General features: G+C 40.5%; 1 protein-coding gene across 2 annotated transcripts in view; it reads right to left on the minus strand.

Moving 5' to 3' along the window:
- Nucleotides 1-1,874: 1,874 nt before the first annotated feature.
- The window catches only part of LOC134367448 (structural maintenance of chromosomes protein 1B-like), an 84,142-nt gene continuing 60,202 nt past the window's right edge, over nt 1,875-25,814 (minus strand). Inside the window, exons 18-25 of one of the 2 annotated variants that reach the window (XM_063084205.1) lie at nt 24,882-25,035; nt 15,975-16,073; nt 13,126-13,282; nt 12,482-12,636; nt 11,129-11,280; nt 9,128-9,197; nt 3,040-3,150; nt 1,875-1,898 (exon numbers count right to left, since the gene is read on the minus strand). In XM_063084205.1, the coding sequence (XP_062940275.1) occupies nt 1,875-1,898; nt 3,040-3,150; nt 9,128-9,197; nt 11,129-11,280; nt 12,482-12,636; nt 13,126-13,282; nt 15,975-16,073; nt 24,882-25,035 (922 nt within the window). The remainder of the gene's footprint in view (nt 1,899-3,039; nt 3,151-9,127; nt 9,198-11,128; nt 11,281-12,481; nt 12,637-13,125; nt 13,283-15,974; nt 16,074-24,881; nt 25,036-25,814) is intronic. The other variant, XM_063084206.1, reaches the window with a different exon arrangement.

The following is a 25,814-nucleotide window of genomic DNA, read 5'->3' on the forward strand; positions in this document are numbered from 1 at the left end:
CTAGGCACACCACACCAGTGCATCGGGGCCTGCTGTGGACCCAAGGAATGGAGAAGGGGACTGAAACCCCCTCCCACAAACAGGCACACTGTGCCAGCACCTCGGGACAGACTTGGGGACCTGGGGCATGGAACTGGGGATCGGACACTCTGTACAACCAGGCACACTGCCAGCACCACAGAGCAGGCTAAAAATATCTCCTCCATGTGGGTGGCACACCACAACCACCATGATAACCATGGCTGCTGTGAAGGCAGCTAGATGCCAGAACCATCACGCAGATGGTCTGTCAGCCACTGGAGTGCATTCACACAAGCAGAGTCACCAGCAGAGACCAAAGAAAAGAAGAGGACGTCTCTCTACACAAAGCCCATTTCAGAGTGACAGAAGAAGCATCTGCTCTGTGATAACATTGTGGGACCTGATCACACCTCTCAGCATTGGACAGATCATCTAGGCAACAAATCAACAGAGTAACCATTATTCTTTCAGAAGGAGAGAAGAAATCTAGGGTAATTAGAGGGGGGAGGGGGGAGGCAGAGGGGAAGGAGGAGGGATTGGACAAGGGGCATAAAGAATAATTACAATTTGTAACAATATATATGCTAGTAATATTTGATCAACAGATCTCAATGTTGAACCCCCAAAATATGTATAATCAATTTCGATTCAATAAAAATTATTTTAAAAAATGGGGAAAAAAAAGATGATGTATTTCAAGGGAGAAGTAGTAATAGATGACTTTGATGGTAGTGCCAGTACTAAAAAGAAGAACAAAGGAGAAGGACAAACAGTGGCTTCTGCCACCTACAGTTGAGAAAGTCGCTCTCACTGTACTGGAGGCTCCCTCAGGGCAGGCAGCGAGTCTTTTTGTGACTTAACCTAGTTCTTAGGCACAGAGTGCATTCTAGTTGCATGAAATAGTGCTGTTCAAAAGTGATTCTGTTATCTCAGGAGGCTGCTCCTTGGTGAGCACTTGTCCCCAAAGCAGTCTTAAGTAGAAGACCACCTCAGAATCTTCTTGCTCTATTTTGAAATAGAAATACATTACTGCTGAAAAGTGCGGCTTTCCTTCCCACACATAACAATGTGTGTAAGTGGAAAAGTCAGCTGTTACTTGAGAAAGCCTGTATTCTTCAATTTTTCCTTAACAGAAATTATATTTAGAAACATTTCAATTGCATTGAAGCAGACATAATTCAATTTCACCATTAAAATTTCATTTGGCTTCTAAAATTGTACAGTGGAAACATTTTAAATTAGAATATATTTTTTATTGATGTTTTCAATATTGACATATAGTTCCTCTGAAACAGTTTCCCATGAAATCCAGGTTCAACAACTTATTAACTGCCCTATAACTAGTACATTTTAAAACAAAGAATTTCCCTTAAAGATTAGTTACAGGTGCAAGGCAAGACCAGACTGAAGATGATACAGATTCAAAATTCTTCTGACCAGCTTGTTTCCAAAATACAAGTTAAAATTATGGTAGAGAATTATACTTTTTTTTTTTTTTAAATTTAAACTCATCCCATGCTAACTCTCATAGAAAACTTTCCCTACTACAGTGGGGCCTGAACACTCCTTAAATGAAGTGAGCTCACAGCCTCTAGCTAGAACAACTAAGAAGTTTTCTTAAACGGCACACAAGGTTGGTCCTGCTTGCTCCAGAAGTTTGTTATTCAAGCGCTGTTTGAGTATTACAGTGGGAACTAAACAACGATTAACCTGACCACTATAGGACTGTCCTGTTTGCTCTTACAGCTGGCAGGTGCTCAAGGGCACTCTAGTTTCTCATGGGACTCTCCATGTCTCTTGCTGCTTTCTTGGTCTTCAGTGTCTGGATACTGAGAAAGATCTAGGGTCAAAACTCAGCTGAACATGCAGTCCTCATACTGAAATGGAGAAAAGACAGTTAAAAGCCAGTTCCCCTAATTACGGAAAAAGTATTATTAAAGTAAAATAAGAGCTATTAGTGAGTCTAGATTTGCATTAAAAAGGAACCTCGTTGTACCAGAAAAGGTATCAATTATCTGCATTTACATCAGTTTTATTTTTTATTTTAACTTCTCAATATATATTGTAGTTGATTTTCATGACCCTTTACCTGTTCCTCTTTCCCCCTCCCTCTCTCCCCTTACACCCCCACTACATCATATCTGTTCCCTTGTCTTAACAAGTTCAAGGAATTGTTGTGATTTTTGTATCAGTTGTTTTTTTAAAATATTATCTGGTATGAGTTTTTCCATTTCTCATGCAGCATATTTCCATGTGGACCACTAACATTCTGTAAATTAATTTTTATCTTACCTTAAAGGAAAACTCAGGAAGTAAACCCAAGTGCCCCAAAACCAATTGACTTCAATTAGTCGCTCTGCTCAGTTAGCTCAGGTAAGTATTCTGAATGGCTTAAGAAAGGTGTGTTCAAGATGTGATGTAGTGGGGGGGAGGGAAGAAAGGGAGGGGGGAAAGAGGAATGGGTAAAGGGACAGGAAAATCAACTACAATGTAACTACAATGTGGATTTAGAAGTTAAATTTTTTTTTAAATGGTGTTTTCAGATTCTAAAAGTTACTGTCAACCTGGAATTTCTAGTGATTTTTTTTGTTTTTTCCTGTGATACATTTGGAAGATAAATAGTTCACTGTTCTACCACACTACATTTGTTTTTGCTTAAAACATTCAAACATGACAGAAATATGAAATATAATATTAAAAGGTTACTCTGTGTAAGTTCATATGTACTACTATTTTATGTAACAAAACTATTAATGTTCTATAATTTTCAATTTGCTTCTTTCACTTGAGATATACCTTAAATTTCCATGGACTGTCATAGGAAAATATATGGATAGTTATTTTTAAATCTTATTTGATTAAAAAATCATTTAAACCTGTATTTATTTACTACAGAAGTCAAACGGTATCTACAAACTTCATTTGGAACTTTTAATTATAAAAGGAAAGCCCTGTAGCTGTAGGGGTACTAAGTGGGTTTATAGCAGTTTCTCCTCTCCCCCTTTAATTTATCTTTACCTCTGGACAGATGCTTATTACTGCGTCAGCTTTGGAAAAGAACTCTTCTTTTAAGGAAATAATTATCATCTGAAACTGTGTTTGACTCTGCTCTTTGATGTAACTTGTTACCTGGGTGGAAATAAAAGTCATATAATTCATCAGCAAGGAAAAGACTTGTTTGGACTTTGGGGACAGTGATCCTGCATGTCTCTGTCTACCCATTTTAGGTGGTAAGGCACTCACTTGCCTTTCTGGTAATTAATTAAATCCACCACAGATGCAAAAATGGAAATAGCTTAGATTCTAAAATATAAGATGTAAGTAAAAATATATGTATTAACTTCATTAAACCCATGATCGAAAACTTTAAGAATAGGGCTTTCTATATATAGTATCATGTCATCTGCAAATAGAGAAAGTTTGACTTTGTCTTTTCCAATCTGGATTCCCTTTATTTCTCTCTCTTGCCTGATTGCTCTGGCTAGTACCTCCAGTACTAGCTTAAATAGAGGTGGTGAGAGTGGGCATCCTTGTCTTGTTCCTGTTCTTAAGGGAAAGGCCCTCAGTTTTTCCCCATTCAGAATGATACTGGCAGTGGGCTTGTCATGAATGGCTTTTACTGTGTTGAGATATTTTCCTTCTATGCCTAATTTGTTGAGAGTCTTTATCATGAAGGGATGTTGAATTTTGTCAAATGCTATTGAGATAATCATACGGTCTTTGTCCTTGAGTTTGTTGATGTGAAGTATCACATTTATTAACTTTCATATGTTGAACCATCCTTGCATCCCTGGGATGAATCCCACTTTAATGTATAATTTTTAAAATATGTTGCTGTATTTTGATTGCTAATATTTTGTTGAGGATTTTTGCATCTAGGTTCATCAAGGATATTGGCTGGTAATTTTCTTTTTTTGTTGTGTCTTTATCTGGTATCCAAGTTATGTTGGGTTCATAGAATGAGTTTGGAAGAATAGTTTCTGTTTCAATTGTTTAGAATAGTTTGAGGAGAATTGGTATTAACTCCTCTTTAAAAGTCTGATAGAATTCAGCTGTAAAGCCATCTGGCCCTGGACTTTTCCTTGACAGAAGATTGTGAATTACCGCTTCAACCTCCTTGCTTGTTATTGGTCTGTTCAGGTTTTCTATCTCTTCTTGGCTTAATCTTGGTAGTTTGTATGTGTCTAGAAACATATCCATATCTTTCAGAGTTTCATATTTGCTGTCATACAGTTGTTTATAATAGTCTCTAATGATTCTTGTATTTCTGTGGTATCAGTTGTAATGTCTCCCTTTTCATTTCTGATTTTTGTTATCTGGATCTTCTCTCTTCTTCTTTTTGTTAACCTACCTAATGGTTTGTCTATTTTATTTATCTTCTCAAAACACCAACTTTTTGTATTGCTGATCTTTTCTATTGTTTTTTGGGTCTCTATTTCATTTAGTTCTGCTTTGATCTTAATTATTTCTTTCCGTCTACTAGTTTAGGTTCAGATTGTTTTTGTTTTTCAAGTTCTTTGAGGCAGAGTGTTAGGTCATTTACTCAAAGTCTTTCCATTCTTTTGATATAAACATTTATTGCAATAAATTTGTCTATTAGTACTGGTTTTGCAGTATCCCATAGGTTTTGGTATGATGTATCTTTATGTTCATTAGTTTCAAGAAATATTTTGATTTCCTGTTTAATTTCTTCTTGGACCCTTAGGTTGTTCAGGAGCCCATTGTTTAGTTTCCAAGTATTTGTATAGTTTCCAGTGTTATGAACTCCAAGAGCTAGAAAATAACTTCAGTAACGTTGCAGGATACAAAATAAATGCCCCCAAATCAGTTGCATTTATATACTCAAATAATGAACTAACAGAAAGAGAAATAAAGAATGCAAGCCCATTTACAATTGTCACACAAAAAATAAAATACCTAGGGATCAATTTAACCAAGGAGGTGAAAGACCTCTACAATGAGAACTACAAACCACTTCTGAAAGAAATTAAAGAAGACACAAAAAGTTGGAAAGACATTCCATTCTTTTGGATTAGAAGAACTAACATTATGAAAATGTCTATACTACCCGAAGCGATCTACAGATACAGTGAAAACCCCAACAAAATACCAATGACATTCTTCACAGAAATGGAAAAAACAATCTTACCTTTCACATGGAATAACAAAAGACCGCTAATAGCCAAAGCAATTCTGAGCAAAAAAAATAAAGCTGGAGGCATAACACTACCTGACTTCAAATTATACTACAAAGCTATTGTAACCAAAACAGCATGGTACTGGTATATAAATAGACATTCAGACCAGTGGAGTAGAATTGAGAACCCAGAAATCACCCTTCTTGCTTACAGCCATCTGATATCAGACAAAGACAACAAAAATCTACATTGGGGAAAAGACTGCCTCTTCAGCAAGTGGTGCTGGGAAAACTGGATATGCATATGCAAAAGAATGAAACTAGATATACATCTTTCACCGTACACTAAAATCAACTCATAAGGAATCAAAGACTTATGTATGAGACCTGAAACTGTAGAATTCCTGAGGGAAAATATAAGTGAAACAATTCAGCAACTAGGTCTGGGCACAGACTTTATGAACTTGAGTCCTAAAGCTCACGCAGCAAAAGAAAAAATAAACAAATGGGACTATATCAAACTAAAAAGCTTCTGCACAGCAAAAGGAAACAATCAACAGAGTGAAACGACAACCTACAGAGTGGGAGAAAATTTTTGCTAACTATGCATATGACAAGGGATTAATATCCATAATATACAAGGAACTCAAACAATTATGCAGTAAAAAAACCAAATAACCCAATTAAAAAATGGGCAAAGGAGCTGAATAGACATTTTTCAAAGGAAGACATACAAACAGCCAACAAGTACTTTAAAAAAATGCTCAACATCACTAGTCATCAGTGAAATGCAAATTAAAACTACATTTAGATACCACCTCACACCAGTTAGACTGGCTATAATCAAAATGATGGTGAATAACAAATGATTTCGAGGGTTTGGAGAGAAGGGAACAGTCCTGCACTGTTGGTGGGACTGTAAATTAGTACAACCACTATGGAAAACAGTATGGATGTTTCTCAGACAGCTCCAGATAGATCTTCCATGTGATCTAGCAATCCTACTTCTAGGTATATACCCAGAGGAATGGAAATCATCATGTTGAAGGGATACCTGCACTCCCATGTTCATTGCAGATCTGTTTCCAATAGCCAAGACATGGAACCAATCTAAATGTCCATCAATGGATGCCCAGATAAGGAAACTGTGGTATATATACACCATGGAATAAGACTCTGCCATAAAAAAGAATGAAATTCTCCCATCTGCAACAACATGGATGAGCTTGGAGAAATTTATTTTGAGTGAAATAAGCAAAGTACAGACGGTTAAATACCACATTCACTCACTCAAATGTGGGAGCTAAGAGAGAAAGAAGGAAGGAAAGAAAGACCACAGTGTTGCATTGGACTTGCAGAGGGAGAGAACATTTCTTGTGCTATAAAGTGGAGTGGGGGGGAAACGGGGAGGAGGATGGAGGTTGGGGATGGTTGGGTGGGTGATACAGGGTGCAAATGCAGTTTGTGGTAATGTGTAAGCTGACAGTGTGAATCTGGCCCTCACATCATGGGCACGAGTGGTGAAAATCAGCTTTGTATCTCATGAATATTCATAACCAATTAAAAAAACCCAGAAGTAAATGAAAAACAAAACAAAACAAAAAACAAAACTTTAAAAATACATCTCTAACTTGAGATAATATCATCTGAATGTGCAATCAGCCTTTATAACAAGGTAAGTGTCACTCCGATATTTTATGAGTGAACAAGGACTGGTATTTAAACTTCCAGCTTCCTATTTTGCCAATTCAAGCCCTGAAGATGGGAAATACATGGCAATTAAATATGAATTTGTAATCCATAATCCAGTCATTTGGTTAGAGGTGAACTCGGCCTCCTTCAGGAAGCTCAATTCCAAAGGAAATGAGAATATGAGCAAAATACTCTGGATAGAAATGCGTCTTGGTGAACAAACTACTCACAGCTTGGAGAATGACAGAGAAGAACTTAGACTCAAAGTAGCAAGAGTCTAACAAGATACTTGCCAACTGCTTAGATCTCTCGGAAGACCTGGAGTGGGTCTGTGTGTGTACTGGTCCTGACTGCACCAAGACACTCTGGAAACAAGCTTCAGAAGCAGGAACGGCAGCTTCATTTGAGGAATGAGTCACCAGCTAAGGTGAATGACGAGCGAGGAAGGAAACTGCTCTGCTCTTGGCTAACAGGCTGAATTCATAGAAGGAATTAGAGGCAACTAACTAATCGTAGCTACTATGATGCAGGACTAAAAGTCTTGGGATAGTGATAGGAAAAGAAGAGATGTATGGCATGCGTTTTGCTTGGAGAGTTACCTATTATAAATGTTGGGCACCATGATCACAAGGAGGAGTGGAGGCTGCTTCATAGTTGCTCATAGTACATAAGCGCTCACACTCAATTCAGCAGTGGAGTGCCAGGACCATAAATCTCAAAGGGATAATGGAAATTAAGAGGTTTTAAAACATAGGATAGGTGCTAATGGGAGTCTTAAGTAAGGCCTAGTCCCTGGAGATGCCACCAATGCGAGAATCTAAATTTTGCTAGAAGATGTGGATACCTTGAATGCAACCAAAGAAAGCAGCAGTTCACAAAGATTTCCTGCCTCACAGAATATGGGATAGAATGTACCAAAATTTTCCTCCTAAGGGGAGATTTCTCCCAAATGGGTCAGGCCATGGAGTCCAGTCAGCTGATGTAGACTCCTGTCATTCAAGAGAGACAAATCAGGACTTTCTCTCGCTCCTATGTTTTCTTCTCCCCCAAGTCAACACGAAGTTTCTGGCACAGACTTTTTTGTGTGGTATGGAGCTGATGTGATGTTCTTGTGTATCTTGTGCCATATTAAAAAAGGAGGGTCCCAGAAAGATTTGGGTTAGACGAATACAACTTGGGAAATGCTGAGAGACTACATTCAGGCCATAAGAAGGTATCTCACGCTGCAGCTCTGCAACTCCCCCTGACTCGCCCAGGCATCTCAGGAGAGAATCAACAGAGTAAGAAATCAGGGAGGTCAGCTTCAGAGGCACAGAACCTACTGGGCAGCAGCCTAAGACTGAAAACATCTCTCAGAGGTAGGCTCAGTCAAGCTCACAAAACTAGATTATAAACCAGAATGCCAATTTACGAGTAAGTAATGAGATCTGTATCTGTCAGCATGACATTAGAACAGCCTTCTTGTGAGCAGCCATAAATGCAAAGCCCAGGCATTTCTGGAAGGTGGATGGGCCTGGAATCAGAACCAGGAGAGTCTAATTCATCCACCTCCAATGGCAGGAGGACCATGATACCACATCTCTGCAGGCTGGAGCTGTCCCTGTCTCGGGTGGTGATGGGCACTGCCAGGGTTTGCCTTTGTCCTTTGTTCATGTTCCATGGCTGACCCCATTCTCCTATCCCAAATTCAATCTAATTACAGTCAAGCTATGTGAGTTGTGAGCCTGGGTCTTTAGGTAGCTCTGTGCAATCTACCTACCAATCTTCGAATGCTGACTAAAATTTAACGTACAATTTGAACTGTTACCTTAGCTCCCTCATTCTCTCAAATACTGAAAACAGGATCACGCCCAAGTGAGTTTTGATAAAATTGGGGAGGTAGAATTTAATTTAGAGATATTATTCACAGACTTTATTAAACAGCTAATTTGATCCACGAAACCAAAAAAACCTGTGGCCTGGTATTAGTTGCCCTCTAATTCCCAATATCTAGATTTGGGAGAAGCAAGTTCTGGCGGTAGTAATGCTGTTGATAAAGCACAGTGATCCTCATTTGACCCCCTGTGTGGATTTCCTATCTAGTATTGAGGGTCACCTAAACCTAGAATGAAAAGTCAATCATCCTGTTTTGAGATACTTAACTTAGATTTGTAATGTATTGATTTTTATTCAGCAATTATCATTGATTGCCCCAGAACCCTGTTGGTTCAGGGTAAACTGCCTTCTGACTGCCATTATAGATATTCTATTGAAAATTAAAAGCAGAAAGAAACTTACTTTGCCTATGTTAGTATTGTCCAGGACTGCATCCACTTCATTTAAAACAAAGAATGGAGCAGGCTGAAAACTAGAAAAACATTACAGTGAAGTAAGTTACAATTTTCCATTTGTTTTACAAAAGACTTGAAGGAAAGCATTAACATTATTCAGAGTAAATAAGATGCATCTTCTTGGATACTTTTGTCTGGGTAATCAATGACCTTTATGCTGCTAAATCCAGTGCTCATCCTGTGTGACCTATGCAAGGAGTGCTCAGTCAAACCCGCTCCTTGAAACACTAGGACGACACAGTCTACTGCCCTCACCCCCTGCTCCCTCTGCATCCCTTCTGCTAACACGTCATCTCTCTGACCTTGAACATGGCCATGCCCTCAGGGTCAGGGTTTAGTGCTCTCCTGTATCTAATTAACTCCCTCGGTGATTTCACCTGGTCTCAAAGATTTAAGTACCATCCAAATCCTGACAGCTCCCAATACTCCTACCAATCGTTCTGAACTCTTGCCTCACGTGTCCAGCTGCTTACTCAACAATTCCACGTAGGGGTCTAACAAGCATCTCACACTCATCCAAAATCAAACTCCTTACCTGCCCTTCCAAAACTACTCCCTCTTGTGGGGAGCTGCCTTAGTACCCCAGCTGATTAGGCCAAAATGCATGGCGTCACCTGAGTCTTTCTTCACATTCCACAGCCTGTCTGTTCGCAAACTGTGCCCACTCCAACTTCTGTTCTCATCCTGGTCCAGCCCGACACCATCTTTCACCTTGATTGTAACATAGTTTTCAATCCCTGTGCCTGCCACTGCTGCATAAAGTCTATTCTTCACACATGCCAGGCTCACTATGGCCTCAGGGCCTTGGCACTTGCTGCTCCTCACATCTAGAACATTCTTCCCCTATCTACGACTTGCTCCCGCAATTCCTTCAAATCACTGTTCAAATGTCACCTTCTCAAACAGGCCTTCCCTGCGACCGTCTAAAACCACAAACCCTTCTCTGCTGCTCATTACCTCCACTCCCTACTGTTTATTTTCCTCTATAGATTTGTGATTTTCTAGTATTCTCTACATTAGAGAATTAGTTTAATAATATACGTTATTTATTATCTGTCTTCCCCAACTAAAATGAAGATATCTTTGAAGCAGGCATTTGGTTTGTTTCACAGCTGTTTCCCCGCTGTCTGCAATAGCACCTGGCGCACAGTAAAGAGTTAGTAAATATTGTCGAATAAATGGATGGGGGCGCCACCTAGTGACGGTCTTATTCTGCTAAGATTCCTTGTTCAGGACCTGCCTCCTGCTCTCCCAGAGTACCCCTGCCATAGTCGTCTTCTCTCCCATTCCTGTGGTGACCTGTTCCTTTTCCTTCTTGAGACCCGTGAACAATGGTTGTCCCACTCCTGTATGTTTATTTTCCTGGTCATGGAAAGAGAGAGGCAGCATCACCTGCAACTCAGATCTTCATCTAATGCTGTGAATGTTGACAGCTATTATTTGTCTTAATTATAGTTAACTTATTATTTCTTGATTTGTTTCACAAAGAAACAGTGCCACCATCATCAGTGGAAATAAGGAGGTTAAATACTTTTTAAAAGAAATGCTTAGCTTACCATTCTTTACTAAATAGCAGATCTCTGAATATGGACTGGGGAAATAATGTACAGGCTGGATTTTTTGTTTGTTGTTCTTTTTGTTCCTTGGCAATCCTGATGTACGTTTGGCCATTCCAAATATATCTTTTTCTTTCCTTTCTAAAAAGCTGGAATATAACAGCTACTGATAACAGAAACTGAATAAAAATCTGTCAAAGACTGAACTCTCTCTTAGATTTGCTGTCTACATTGTTGCAGGCCTAAAATATAATGAATTGTCTGGCTGAAGAAAACAGTTTTGTATCACATTAGTAAATATTAATGAAGACAAACAGTTAATAAGTCTTCTATAGGATGGTCTGCTTGGTTTCTGCCCTGATACAAAACTGAGTAGCTTGTTGTGACCTTACCTGTACACAGCAAACAGGAGAGCCAAAGCTGCCACACACTTTTCTCCCCGTGACAAATCCTCCATCAGCATAAACCGTTTCCCTGCAGCCATGCAGCTATAGGTAATTCCCTCCAAGTAAGGTTCTTCAGGGTTCTCCAAGATAAGAAATGCCTGAAACACATTTTATTTATGTAGCAACATTAGCAAAGCAACTAGTAAATTTCAACTTGGGGTTGCCAGGGCTGGCCTGTGGCTCACTCGGGAGAGTGTGGTGCTGATAACACCAAGGCCACGGGTTCGGATCCTATATAGGGATGGCCGGTTAGCTCACGGTGCTGACAACTTGGGGTTGCCACAGAGTTTAAATGCAAAATATTCTATTGTTTAGGTTTTCCTCAATTTTGATGGAAACATACCAATGCCTGTAAGTAATGTATTTAGTTCTGTATGTAATCACAGGCAACAGGGTTGTCTAAGTAGAGGGAAGAAGGGAAACATCCTAACACGCCCAAGGATCAGGCCTTGCCACCAGACTGCCATTCAAACCTCTGCAGCAATGCCATCGTCTTACAAAAACAGTCTTCATTCAATTTACTCACTGGTCTATTCTTCAAACACTTATTGAATATCTGTTGTGGGCCAGACACTGTAAATAGATAACTCCTGTTCTCAAGGAGTTAGTGGTTTTATTTTAATCTTACTTTACTGAAAATTAGTATGTTATTTTCAGTTCAAATTTGAAATATCTGATCCAGCACCACCTCTCAGTCATAAAGAACAACAAACAAACAAACAAAAAAACACATGAGAAAACAAAAGCAGAGCAGGTACGTATGTCCTGACCTGCATCTTTCTTTCACACTCAATTCCCTAAGTATTTGCTATGGATATTTATAATGCAATGGGTGGTTACAGCAGAGAGGCTGCCATTAAAAGGGACATATCTGGATTTGAATCCTAACTTTAGTTCTCTCTCTCTCACTTGTTACTCTGTTCGACTTCACAAATCCACTGTTTTCCCAAAGTCTTCTACATGACCCCACCTTTATCATAGAGACCTACCGTTCTTTGAAATCAAATTAGTACCAGACAACAGCATTTCAGAACTCAAGAGATCCTGCAAACCAAATGATCTAACCAACTCATTTTTTTAGATGAAGAAACAGGCCCAGAGAAGTTCTGTCCAGGCTGGCCAGTGTAGAGTGAATGGGATCTAAAAACAGGTCATTAGAGAACCAATCTTCATGAACTGACTATGCCCCATAAGCAAGTCACTCAAATAATGGGGCAGTGTTTATTTCTTTCCCACCAGAAAAAAGCCACTATCGATAACATAAAATTCTCACTAGTATTTGGGGTGAAAAATACGTACTTGGGCACTGTTGTTTCCACAGAGCTTCTTGTAGATTTGATCAATTGAGGTTGACACGTGCTCAAAACACTGGCTGAAAAGATCGTATCTCCTTTTTTTCACCTGTTCAAACTCTTGCCTACACATTGTGGCTTCCTTTGTGCTGGCCTCAAAAGCTAAGAGAGAATCAGTGTTCTTTATTTTGGAAATCACTGAGGGGCTTCTCTTATTTAGACTTTAAAGCATAAAATAGTTTTAAAATTGGATTTCGAATTTGCTTGTCTCGAGTAAATCTACTTTCGACATACCTCAAATATAATTAATTTCAGGAGCGTGGCTTTTACAATCGATGAGCCCTTTTTCTAATAGGGATAATTTCTAGATAATATGGACAAGTTCTAACAAGTATATAAGAAACCTATTTTACTGGTATAAAAATTATCATTATCTGTTCTAAAATAACCAATAAACATGTTTTAAATTAAGCACTTTTTCAAAAAGAAAGCAATTAGTGATTCGGTATTAAAAGCACACATTAAGACAACAGAGGTAAATATATGTAATAAGAAACAGAAAGGTAAAATCTGTGGGGGATTGTCGTCAAGTGTTAAAGAAATCAAAACACCCATGAAGATGATCTTATTAACAACTAAACTCAATTTCACCATCTGTGCATTCTTGAAACTTGTGTCTGAGAGTCTTCAAGTTCTCCTGGGCTCGTCGGTATGGAACTCCTCTCTTGCACAGAACAGCTTCCTGGGATGCTATTTGCTGCAGTAGGAATCTAAGGTGGGCCTTGACTTCTTGATCGGATTGTAGAGCCTATTATTGGCAAAGAACAACACTGATTGTCATGGCTTTTCATCCAGATTGCTAAGGTAAGGCACACATGCAGGGCCCTTCGCCATCTGACCCCACCAGCTCCCTCTGCGCCCCACCCTCCCCGAAGCCCCCTCTGAGCCTGGGGCTGCAGTCGCACCACAGCACCACAGTGTCTGCAGCTTCCTGAGTCGGCTGTGCTCTTTCGTGGCTCTAGTGTTGCCTACGCTGCTCTCTTGGAACACACTTTACCTCCTTATTTTTTAATCTGGTAAAAAGCACCAATTTCTATATCACCTTTATTTACCCTTTGGTTAAAAATATTGATCATCTACTATGGATTAGACACTGAGGATTCAATGATGAACACTACTGTGTTTGCCTTTAAAGGGCTCACAGGTAGCGAGAAAAAGAAACTGGCATTTACAACAGGGAGAAAAGACCTCTAAGAGGCAAGCACAGGTACCGCGGGGCAGAGAGAGAAGATCCCACCCAGCTAGAGCAGGTAACGGCCTGAATGAAACCCGAGTGATGAAGAGAACTAACTCAGATGAGGAGGAAAGAGAAAGTGTGTTGCATGCCCTTCCAGGAAAACTTTCCTTACCTCCCAGAAAGTTAATTACTACATGACAAAGGTGACATTTTAATTCCCTGGGAAGAGAATTATTTGAAAAATGCTGGTAAGTAAATTAGTTAACTTTGGCACTTTGTAAAAAAGTAGACTCTTAACTCATATCATTACTAAAATAAATTTCAGGTAAATTAAAGACATAAATGAAAACAAAAGAAAACCACAAACAGGAATATTTACTCAGTAAGGAGCTGGGAAAAAAGACTTTCTAAATACAAAAGCAAAGGGACAAAGCACGAAACGGAGGACTACAGAGAAGACAAAAGCTTCTTTCTTATTCCCAAAAGGTGCCACAAATACAAAGCGTCCAGCAAATCTAATAAAATATATTAACAACATATGTAATGAGAAGATGTGGTGGGCGTCGCTGCTCAGCATCCACTCTCCATCTCTTCTTTTCCACCCCAGCCCATGCTTTTGACCAGGCAGGTCCATTGCTCCCTCATAGATCCCAGGTACTAGGTAGCGGCTTGCGTGCTTGGTCTAAGGCAGAGACTACCACCCCCTCCCCCACAGTGATGGGCTCAGGAATGAACACGTGACTCCATTCAGGCCACTGGGATAAGAAGACAACTGCTGGGCCTTGGTAGGAAGAACTGTTCTTCAGTCTTGGAACAGCACCACTACAGAAGGCAGCCTCTCTCTCCTCTGAAGCTTATGGCTGCGTGCCTGGAAAGCCAAGACTGGCTGCAGTCATTTTGGCCTCACAAGAGAAGCAGCCTCTGGATGAAACCACCATGCAAGAAATGTATGGCTACAGGGATGACTGAGAAATGAGCCAGCGCTACTAAATTAAGGGATTGTGTAGCTGGATTCCAGGTCTGTCCTCTGCAGCTGCGGAGCGATTGCCACACTATGGCCTATGGCACTCTGGAGAAGCCCCTGTACCTGCTGAGGGTACTACATTGGGACACTGACAGGGCCAGTTCAGGATGCTGAATTAGTTGGCTACTTTTGTTGATGCAGGACTTCTCAACCTGACCACAGAAACTTTTCTTGGGCTAGACATGTCATGGTACTAGTGTTCTGCAGAACACACAGTGAGACACACTGATACGAACATTAGAAAAGGAACCAATTTCCTGCCATTTTGTGCTACTGTGATATAATAAATATATCTCTGGTCTTTGTCCTGATTCCTGGCACAGAGTTTCTACAACCCTTGGAATTTCCTGAGTGATAGAGTTAAGAGGAGCATTTTTTGTTATTCATAATAAGCCCCTTTCCAACAAACCAGAGTTTATGTTGATGAGCTGACTCTTGGAGGATGGGGACTGGTTGCCAGAGGAACCAACCTCAGCCCCTACTGTCTGGGGAGGGCAGCGAGGCTGGAGATTGAGTATAATGACCGATGACCAATGATTTACTCAGTCATGGCCACATAGTGAAGCTTTCACAAAAATCCCCAAATAACATGCTTTGAGACTCTTCTGCGTTGGTGAACACATGGAGATGCTGAGAGGGTGGTGACCCTGCAGGGGGTATGAGAGAGGACACGGAAGCTCTGCATCCCTCTCCCATACCTACTCCTGTGCATCTCTTCCATTTGGCTCTTCCTGAGTTGTATCCTTTATGATACACCAGTACATGGAGTAAAATATTTCCCGTGAGTTCTTTGAATCATTCTAACAAATGATCAAACCTGAGGAGGAGGTGGTGGGATCCCCCGATTTATAGACAGTTGGTCAGAAGTATGGGAGGCCAGGCTTGTAACTGGTGTCTGAAGTGTGAGCAGTCTTGTGGGACTGAGCCCTTTACCTGTGGCATCTGACACTATGTCCCAGGCAGATAGTGTCGGAATTCAGCTGAATCTTAGAATGCTGAGATGGTCTTCAGAGAATTGGAGAATTGCCCGGTATGTAAAACACCCACATATTTGGTGTCAGAAGTCTTGTGAGTATAGGAAAAATATTTTTCCTTTGTATACTTCTTCAAAAACCATTAGGGAAATCTACTTTAACAAGAAAAACTTACTCTATCATCTAAATGTCTTCTTGCGATATTTAAATACTATATTCATTATTACTATGAGTGAGTTAGAAACAATGGAAACCTTTCAATTACCTTCAAATCCTCACTTAGAGAGCTGTAGTCTATTTCAATGGCTTCCTCTTTTTCACAGATACCAGTAGTTGTCTGGGCACTTTCTGCTTCACTTCCCAACTGAAAAACATGGGAAACTCTGTTATTTGAAATGGTGATCTCTATTCATTCGTCAGCCCCCAGCCCTCCAGTTGCTTGTCACCTCATTATGATTAAAAGCTAACAATGAAGGCCTTCAAGGCCACGATGGCCTGGCCCTTGGTCACCCTCTGATTTCATTGTGCACCACTGTCCCGTGCTCACCCTGCTCCAACCACACTGGCCTCCTTGAGCACAGCAGGCACATGCCCACCTCGGGGCTGGCACACTGCCCTCTGCCTGGACAACCTCCCCGAGATGTCTGCACCACTTCGGGTCTCACCTTCTCTCCTCACTGGCTGCCTGCAGGCCATCCCTGGCCTCTCTACCTAAAACTGCAGTCTCCCCTCCACTGATACCCTACATTCCCTTTCCTGCTGTATTTTTTTCTTTAGCATGTATCAACACGTCACAAACAAATATTTTACTTGTTTATCATTTCGTCTGTCCATCTCTCCCTCACTAGAATATGAAAGAGAAATATTGGCCGTTGTATGCACTGCTGTATTCTCAGTGCCTATTGCAATGACTGACCATATATACTTTGATTTCCATGTTTATTACTCTCTAAATGAAGGAAGGAATAGGATAGAAGGAAGAAATAAGTGAGTCCTTCTTCAGCTGCAGGCTGGCCTCAGGCCAAAACCAAGAATCACAAATTAAGAGGCAAAAAAAACCCAAAACACAATGACTGTCACTTTCTCCTTTGTAGATATTCTCAGCTGAAACAAACTCAACGAAACTACTTTTGGAATTAAGTCTACATTTTACGTAATTCATGTATGTTAAAACAGCTCACACAGAAGTTGAACTTGACTACAAAATGTACTGTCGATGCCCTAAATCTCATGATCATTTTTTATGTGATTCGACATCCTCTTTTGTATTACACTTCTATGTAAGTCATCTGGTGCCTTGCTGCTGAAAGTGCAGTCAGTGGACTAGCAACAGCAGGCCTCACCTGTGGGCGGTTAGAAATGCAGACTCCTGGGCAGGAAGAATCCCAGGTGCTTCCCCAGCACGTTATGACTTGGGAACCTGTCACCTACTAAACTCTTCCCGCAAATATAAGAATCTTCTATGAGAACCCTGGCAGGTGTAAGTAACTTACTCTCTGTCTGAACGCCACCATCAGAAGGTGAATCTCAGGTTCTACCTCACAGGTGTTGAAAGACAATTACTCCTACAATTGTAAGACAACCATTTTTAACCCGTGATCATTGTTCAGCCATCAGGAGAGAGACACCTCCTATCTCAGGCTGTTTGTATTCTGGGCTTTGTAGAATATCTCGTGCAGCATCACTATTACACCTCCACCACTAGATGTGCTTACAAAATTCCAATCAGGGAACTCACCAGGAGAGGCCCACTATCTTTCTCCTAGGAAGTGGCCTCTGTGGCCTCTACTCTCCAAATCTAGTATTCCCCTTAGCACCAGAAAGAACAAGTGTGACCCACATGAGAGACCTTCACCAATATGAAGAGAATCAGTGTGTTCCCAAGACGTCACTTCCCAACACCACCTGGTCTAGGATTTCTTCACTATCCCGGACTCTTGAGTGAATGCAATATTCCTGTGTAGCTTCACTAGCGCACAGCCGAGAAGTATCACGTTTTAAAATTAGACTTTATTTTTAGACCAGTTTTAGGTTCACAGCAACGTTGAGAGGAAGGTTACAGGGATATCCCATATCCCCCCTGAACCACACATGCACAGCCACCCCCAACGTCAACATCTCCCACCACAGTGGTGCATTTGTTACAGCTGATGATCCTACACTGACACATCATAGTCACCTAAAGTGAAAGTTTACGTTAGCGTTTGCTCCTGCTATTGTACTTTCTATGGGTTTATATCAATGTATAACAACGTGTAGCCACGGTAATGGTATCAGACACAGTAGTTTCACTACCCTAAAAATCTTCTGTACTCCATTTATTCATCCCTCACTCCTGGGAACCGGTGATCTTTTTACTGTCTCCCTAGTTATGCTTTTTCTGGAATGTCATACAGTTGGAATCATACAGTATGTAGCCTCTCAGATTGGCTTCTTTCACTCAGAAATATGCATTTAGGTTTCCTTCATGTCTTTTCATGTCCTGATCGCTCATGTCTTTCTAGTGCTGGATAATATTGCATTGTCTGAATGTACCACAGTTTATCCATACACCTACTAAAGGACACATTGCTCGTTTCCAAGTTTTGGCAATTATAAATACAGCTGCTATAAACATCTACGTGCAAGTTTTTGAATGGACAGAAGTTTTCAGCTGCTTTGGGTAAATACCAGGGAGTGCAACTGCTGGATCACATGGTAAGAGTATTCTTTAGTTTTGTAAGAAACTGCACAAATGTCTTCCAAAGTGGCCGTACCATTCTATGGGTTTCAGCAATGAAAGACAATTCCTCCTGCTCCACATCCTCGCCAGCATTTACTACTGTCAGTGTTCTGGATTTTGGCCACCCTAATAGGGGTGTCGTGGTGGTTTTGGTCATTCTCGCAGGTGTGTAGTGCTGTAGGTGTGAAGCCATCTGTATAACTTCTTTGGTCAAGTGTCTGTTAAGGTCATTGGCCCAATTTTTAATCAGGTTGTTTTCTTATTTTTGGATTTTAAGAATTCTTTGTATATTTTTACTTTTCTTTCAAATATTTAATTTTATTTCACTCACTTTTAATTTTTTATCGTGATAAAATACACAAAACATAAAATTTACCATTTTAACCACTTTAAACTGCACAGTTCAGTGGCATTAGGAGCAATCACATTCTTGTGCAACCATCAGCACCATCCATCTCCAGAAACTTCTCTTCATCCATGCTGAAATTCTGCACCCATTACACAACATCCCACAGCCTCTCCCCCTCAGTCCCTGTTTACCACTACTCTCCTTTCTCTCTCTATGAACTTGACTATCCTACGTACTTCACACAAGTGGAACAATACAATGTTTGTCTTTTTGAGTCTGGCTTATTTCACTTAGCATAAGTTCTTCAAGCTTCATCCATGCCGTGCCATGTATCAGTACTTCATTCTTTTAAACTTTTATTTTTTTAATTTTAACATTTATTTCTACATATTTGTGGGAAATAGGGTGTTGTTTCAATACATACATATACTGTCAATTAACCCACTTAGGGTAGGTAGCATAGCTTTGTACCTGTTAGTCAACCAGTCCCTGCCACCACACCCAGCCTCATCCTCCCTCCGTTGCTCGGACTTTGGTAACCATTATTCTACTCTCCACTTCTATAAAATCTTTTTTTTTTTTTTTTTAAGTTTCCACATATCATGTGGTATTTGTCTTTCTGTTCCTGGCTTACTTTGCTTAAAATGATGGTCTCCAGTTCCACCTATGTTGCTGCAAATGACATGATTTCATTTTGTTTTATAGCTGAATAGTATTCCATTCTGTATATATACTACACATTTTTTTTAATCCATTCATCTGTTGATGGGCATTCAGCTTGATCCCATCTCTTGTCTATTGTGAATAGTGTTTCAATGAACATGGGAGTGCAGATGTCTCTTTGATACATTGGTTTCATTTCCTTTGGGTATATAGCCAGTAGTGGGATGGCTGGGTCATCAGGTAGTTCAATTTTTAGTGTTCTGAGGAACCTGCACACTGTTTTCCAGTATGGCTGTACTAATTTACATTCCCACCAAGGCAGTAGTTCCTTTTTCTCCACATCTTTACCAGCATTTGTTATTTTCTCTTTTTGATAAAAGTTATTCTAACTGAAGAAAGATATCACATTGGTGTTTCCATTTGCATTTTCCTGATGATTAGTGATGTTGAGCAGTTTTTTGTGTGCCTGTTGGCCATTTGTATGCCTTCTTTTGAAAAAAGTCTGTTCAGGTCAAAGGCCCATTTTTAAAATTTGGTTGTTTTGCTGTCGAGTTACTTATGTATTTTGGTAATTAGCCCCTTGTCTGATTTGTAGTTTGCAAATACTTTCTCCCATTCTATACCTTGTCTCTTCACTTTGTTTATAGTGTCCCTTGTTGTGCAGAAGCTTTTCAGTTTGACATAGTCCCATTTATCTATTGCTGCTTTAGTTAACTGTGCCTTTATATTTTTGTTTAAGAAAGCACTGCCCACTCTCATTTTGTGTAGCATTTTCTCTACATTTCCTTATAGTAGATTCAATTTCTGGTCTTAAGGGCTCAGTGCCTCACAAACCTATTGTGGCACCTCGATCTTGGGGTACAGGTTCACACTCTGTGGCAGGGTTAGATATTTACTGCCTACAGTGCCAGGATCGGTGGCTGCAGGCCTCCTGGCAGCTTGGGCTCTGTTAGCTGTCACTCTGGCCCTGGGGTAGGGTGTGACGGGGTGCTGAACACAGCACTGGCCTGATTCTGGGGGAGAAAGGGTACTCTGGAGGTTTGGATCGGGGGAGCAGAGTATGGCTGCAATTTGGGAATGACAGCAAATGGGGCTTAGTTGTCACTTAGTTCCCAGGGGATGAGGCACCTTGTAGTGGTGACTTTAGCCCCTGAAACAGTGGGACTTAGCACTATATGAGTCTTCAGAGGCCAGGTGCAATGGCAGCAAAAACCCAGAATGGAGGGGTGCAGATTTTTAGGCTCTGGGGGGAAGGGAGTAGCAGAGCGCTGACTTCACTCCCTGGGGGAAGGGGTTTCTCAGCAGCTGAGTCTCTAAGATAACAGTCTAGCTCCAGGGATGCAGAGTACCAGAGTTGTCCAGCCCCTCACCTCAGACACTGCTCTGTTTCCCTGGGATGTGAAGCACTACATCAGCTCAGCCCTGGAATACATAGATGCTTAACTCAGCCAAGAAGCTTCTCAACTAAGACAACAATTCCCAAGGGGCAATGCACCCCTTCAGCTCAGTCCCTGCAGGTGGACTGGGAGGGGTAAAGATTCCCCCAGAGGGAGTGTGTAGCTTTGCAGCTTTAATTCTAGCTTGAGGGTGAGGGCACAGCTACCACCACCCCTCCCCATACCATAAAACGCCCTCCAGCAGCATTTCTAGTTCTAAGATGGGGAAGAAGACTTGTGAGCCATAGATGGCAGGGTATGGTGTGATCTCCTTTGGGAGAGCACAGCTGTGTGGACTCCAGGCAGCTCCTTCAGCTGGGCTTAGTGCCTTTCTATATATTTCAGATAAGTCTTTTATCAGATATGACTTTTGCAAATATTTTCTTTAAGTCCGTAGCTTGTGTTTTCATTCCTTTGACAGTTTCTTACATGGCAGAAATTTTTAATTTTAATAAAGTCCAACTTGTCAATTATTTATTTCATGAGGCATGCCTTTGATGTTGTCTGAAAAGACACCACCAAACACCTGCTTGGTGTCCTCTGAACTTTCTGGATGTGTGGTTTGATGTCTGACATTAATTTCGGGAAATTCTCAGTCATTGTTTCCAATCTGTATTCTGTTACTTTCTTACTTCTCCTTCTGGTATTCCCACTATAGATATGTTATACCTTTTGTAGCTCTTCCATGATTCCTGAATATTCTGTTCTTTTTCCTCCACAGTCTTTTTTCTCTTCGCTTTTTAGCTTTGGAGGTTTCTATGGAGATGTCCTCAAGCTCAGAGAGAACCTTTTCTCAGCCATGTACAACCTATTAATAAGCCCACCAAAACCATTCTTCACGGGTTTTTGATCTGTAGCAATTCTTTACTGTTCTCTTAGAATTGCCATCTATTATGGATTGAATGGATTGAATTGTGTCCTCCCAAAGTTTAATGTATTGGAGGATTGGTCACCACTGTGAAAGTGTTAAGAGGTGGGAAATCCTATTATAGTAATTGAAAGGTGGGGCCTTGAAGAGGTGATTAGATTCTGAAGATCTTGCCTAGTGAAGGACTAACAATGGTGGGCATGGGCATGGTTCCAAGAAAGCTTTAAGAGAAGAGCACATGAGAAGTCCTCTTTCGCAGCCATTTTCTGCCATGTGAGACCTCTCCAGCACTGTAAAACCATCACCAAGGAAGACCCTCACCAGATGTGTTCCCTGGACTTTGGACTTCCCAGCGGAAACTGTAAGCAATTAATTTTCTTTTCTTATAAATCATCCATTTCCAGGTATTTTGTTATAAGCAACAGAAACAAACACACCATCTCTCTGCTTACACTGCCCACCTGATCTTTCTGGTTGTCTGCCTTCTCCATTAGAGTCCTTAGCTTATGAATCACAGTCATTTTACATTCCTGGTCCGGCAATTCCAAGATCCCTGCCACATTTGAGTTTGGTTCTGATGACGATTCTATTTATTCAAACTGTGTTTATTGCCTTTTAGTGTGTCTTGTACTTTTGTTCTTGATAGTCGAACGTGATGTACTGGGTGAAAGGAAGTGCTGTAAACAGGCCTTTAGTAATGTGGTGGTGAGGTGTGTGGGGAGGAGAAGCCTTCTACACTCCTATGATTAGGTCTCAGTCTTTTCAACCTTGTGTCCACTGTGAACTTCACAAGTGTTTCTGGCTCAAGTTGACTGGGGTTGGGTATTTCCCTTCCCCCAGAGGGGTTAGGTGACTCCAGAAGGTTCAGCTCTGGTTAAGACGTTTCACCTGAGGGCAGACCTTAAGAAGAAGGGAATTCTCTGGCTCTCAGAATCTTTCCTCTTCTCCTCCCCTTGCCTTAAGCTCAAGTAGATTTTTCTCTGATATTCACAGGGAGAACCTGGCAGAGCTTCAGGAAGTAACACCTACAAAAGTGTGGAAGCCCCCACTCACTGGGTCCCCTGAAACCAGACTTTTTTTTTTAATCTCTTAGACTTTTACACACAGCCTCCAGCAATTCAGAAACTACAGTTTAGGTTTTCCTACCGCAGTGGCACCAGTCCCCCATGGAGGTTTCTGCTCATGGGTTTCTCCTCCAGTAAATTGCTACACTGTGTATTCAACTGTCTCCCCAGCCTGTGATCTTACTTCTCTTATGACTCTAATAAATTATTGATTTTTCACTTTGTTCAACTTTTTACTTTTTGTGAGGTCAGAGTGGCAACTTGCAAGCCTCTACATGGTGAACTGGAAAGTGGAAGTCTCACTTTTCTTTTTAGATAACGATTGAAAATGAATTCACCTTAAAGTCTTAATACTATACCTGCTTTGAAATACCCTTCCATAAATATGGAAGTCTTTCATGCTAATAAATAAGTAATTTCACATTGATGGTGGGCATGCTGGAAAATATTCCTGAAGGTTAACTAACACCAGAGCAGCAACATTGTTAGTGACCAACATTTATGTAGAAGTCAGTCATTAAAATTGCTTCCTCCTCTATTCCATTATAGTAAACCTCTTTTAAAGCTACCTTACCTTTTAAAACAGACTTTCCATTTCTTTCAGTAGCACAGTGAGCGCTGCTTTTCTGTTCCCACCTCCTTCTGCTGGTAACAGGCCCCTCTTCCCGTCTTTTTACACACACAAGAGTGCGTACATGACCCAGAATAAGCCAATCCAAATTCTCTGACAAGATTTCTCTGAGACAGGGCAGGGGAAAGTTCTCTTTCCCCTCTAGTCAAAGCCAGTGCTTACAGCTCCAGCCCCGTGGAGAGAGTCGATCAGAGAGAACAAAGCCAATACGTACTGAGCAAGAAAGAGTTCCAGCAGCATTCAAGTTCCTGGATTCAGCCATGCCTGAGACCTCCTCCACTCCACCCCAACCCTTTATCCCACTTTCTATCTTCCTTTCTTTCTTTCTTTTTTAAATCTTAAAGAGATTTGAGTTGGGTTTGTGTTATTTGTGGCCAGGAAAGGCTTTTCTCCTTTCCTTACGTCCTGTCTAGAATGTGATCTCTGTTAAAATAAAGAAAAAAGACAAAGACTTTTGAGTGTAGTACCACACCAGAATTATGCTATGAGAAGTGGTCAATATTAGCAAGAGAAAAGCTTCTTTTATAGATGTTTCATTCTGAGTAGCCCAAAGGACCCCAAAGCCTTTTATGTAGCTGAAAACTGGATGGAATTGAGTGAATTTCTGATGTCTGGAGGCACAGTAGGAAGGAGAGCAGGATGGGGAAGGGAGACCAAAGAGAAGAGATCGACGAACACACTCAGTTAGAACTCACAGATGACTTGGGAAGCAAAGCAAATAACTACTTTCAATATACTGTGGATTAACTGAGAGTAAGACATTCCTTCTGAACTGTACAGTGTTCCTTCCCTAACATAAGGGACAGAAATACCGGCATATCCTTGCAACCAACGTAAAACATTCTGTATAACAGAAACGTGGTGAAAAAGAAGGAAAAAAAGGCCAACAGGGACATGTCGACCATTGGTGGGCCTTGGCTTTATCTCGTGATTTCTTGGGTGTCCATTCTTGCCTCTCCGTGCACTCTCAGTACCTGGAGATACTCAGTGGGATTTGTATCTTCCCAGAACCACCTTGATACAGTTGTGGGTGAAAGTACAGAGCAAGATCCCTCCACACATTAAGTGCAATGTTAGGAGAGTGCAGGGAACTGCTCCTGCTGGCAGGTGACTTGCATACTGCCTGAACTTCATTGTGTAAAAAGTTCTCAACTCCAATAGCTGTAATTCTGTTTTCTTTTGGGTATCTAATATATAAGTAAGAAACACAGATCCATCCTGTAGAGCTAAAGAGACATGATTAACAAAAGAGAAAAGAGAAATGCATGAAATGCCTAATCCTTTGGAATGACAACCATTTTGCCCTTTTTCCTTCCTGGAAGAAGATGTCTTCCCTGCCCCTAAACGGGCTGTAGAACAAGAGAAAGAAAAAGCAGTCAAAGGGCACTGCATTAATTTCCATACAACTGCACATATTTTAAAATCATTTGCTTGAATACCTCCAGTTCAGTGATGTCATCCAATGATCCAAACAAAAGAATTATTTCAATATTTTGAACTTTGCAATCAACGAGCATGTCATGTTTCTTTAATTGTTTCTTTTCCACAGAAGTTTGAATGAGTACAACTTCTTTTTCCAACTTTCCCACTTGCCTGTAAATACACGGATATGAAAGTGATATTATTCATTGTATAAAGCTGCACCAGGGAAGAGAAATGTATGTTATAAACTTCCATGACAAAATATTTTTTCCTATTATTGCTATAAACTCTAGAGTTCACTCATTGATGCTTGAAATTTACACATTAACACGCTTGCAAAAGGCCATAAATGTAATGTTAATCCAAGGGAACATTTTTTAATGATACCCATTATTGCTTTAATCAGGGCTAACAAATGTACAGTGCTTTCCTAGTTACTTTATTTTTAAATCTGTATAATTTTTCAAGCTGTATTTCTCCCTCAAATATAAGCTCGACATTTTAGAATCTCAAATCACGAGAAATAGTCTCTTTACAAGAAACATGTCTTACCAAGTAAAACATTTTTATTATTACACACATAATAATCTGAAGCTTCTTTACCACTGCCACCACTAATGTAAGCCTATTACCTGGAAATAAGGGTTTGAGTTTTACCAGCTGAAACGGTGTGGGATTTTGAAGTGACCTAGAAAGAGGACAGGGTGGAGAAGAGGGAGGAAGGGAAGAAGGAAGGACTGTATGGTTTTCAAGAACAGGAAAACAAATGATTTTGTTTGAGCTAAATGCAAGTGTAAAAATTCAAGAGTTAACAGACTTTAATTCTACTCAAAAATCTTAGACAAAGAGCTTTCTGAAGCACTGAAGATCTTTGCATAGTGAGGAAAATTGTAAAATGCCGTGAAGCTGAGCAAAAACAGAGTTCATTTCATCTGATCACCCACAGTCGT

The sequence above is a fragment of the Cynocephalus volans genome, chromosome X (assembly GCF_027409185.1).
Source record: "Cynocephalus volans isolate mCynVol1 chromosome X, mCynVol1.pri, whole genome shotgun sequence".
In the NCBI taxonomy this organism is placed as follows: domain Eukaryota; kingdom Metazoa; phylum Chordata; class Mammalia; order Dermoptera; family Cynocephalidae; genus Cynocephalus; species Cynocephalus volans.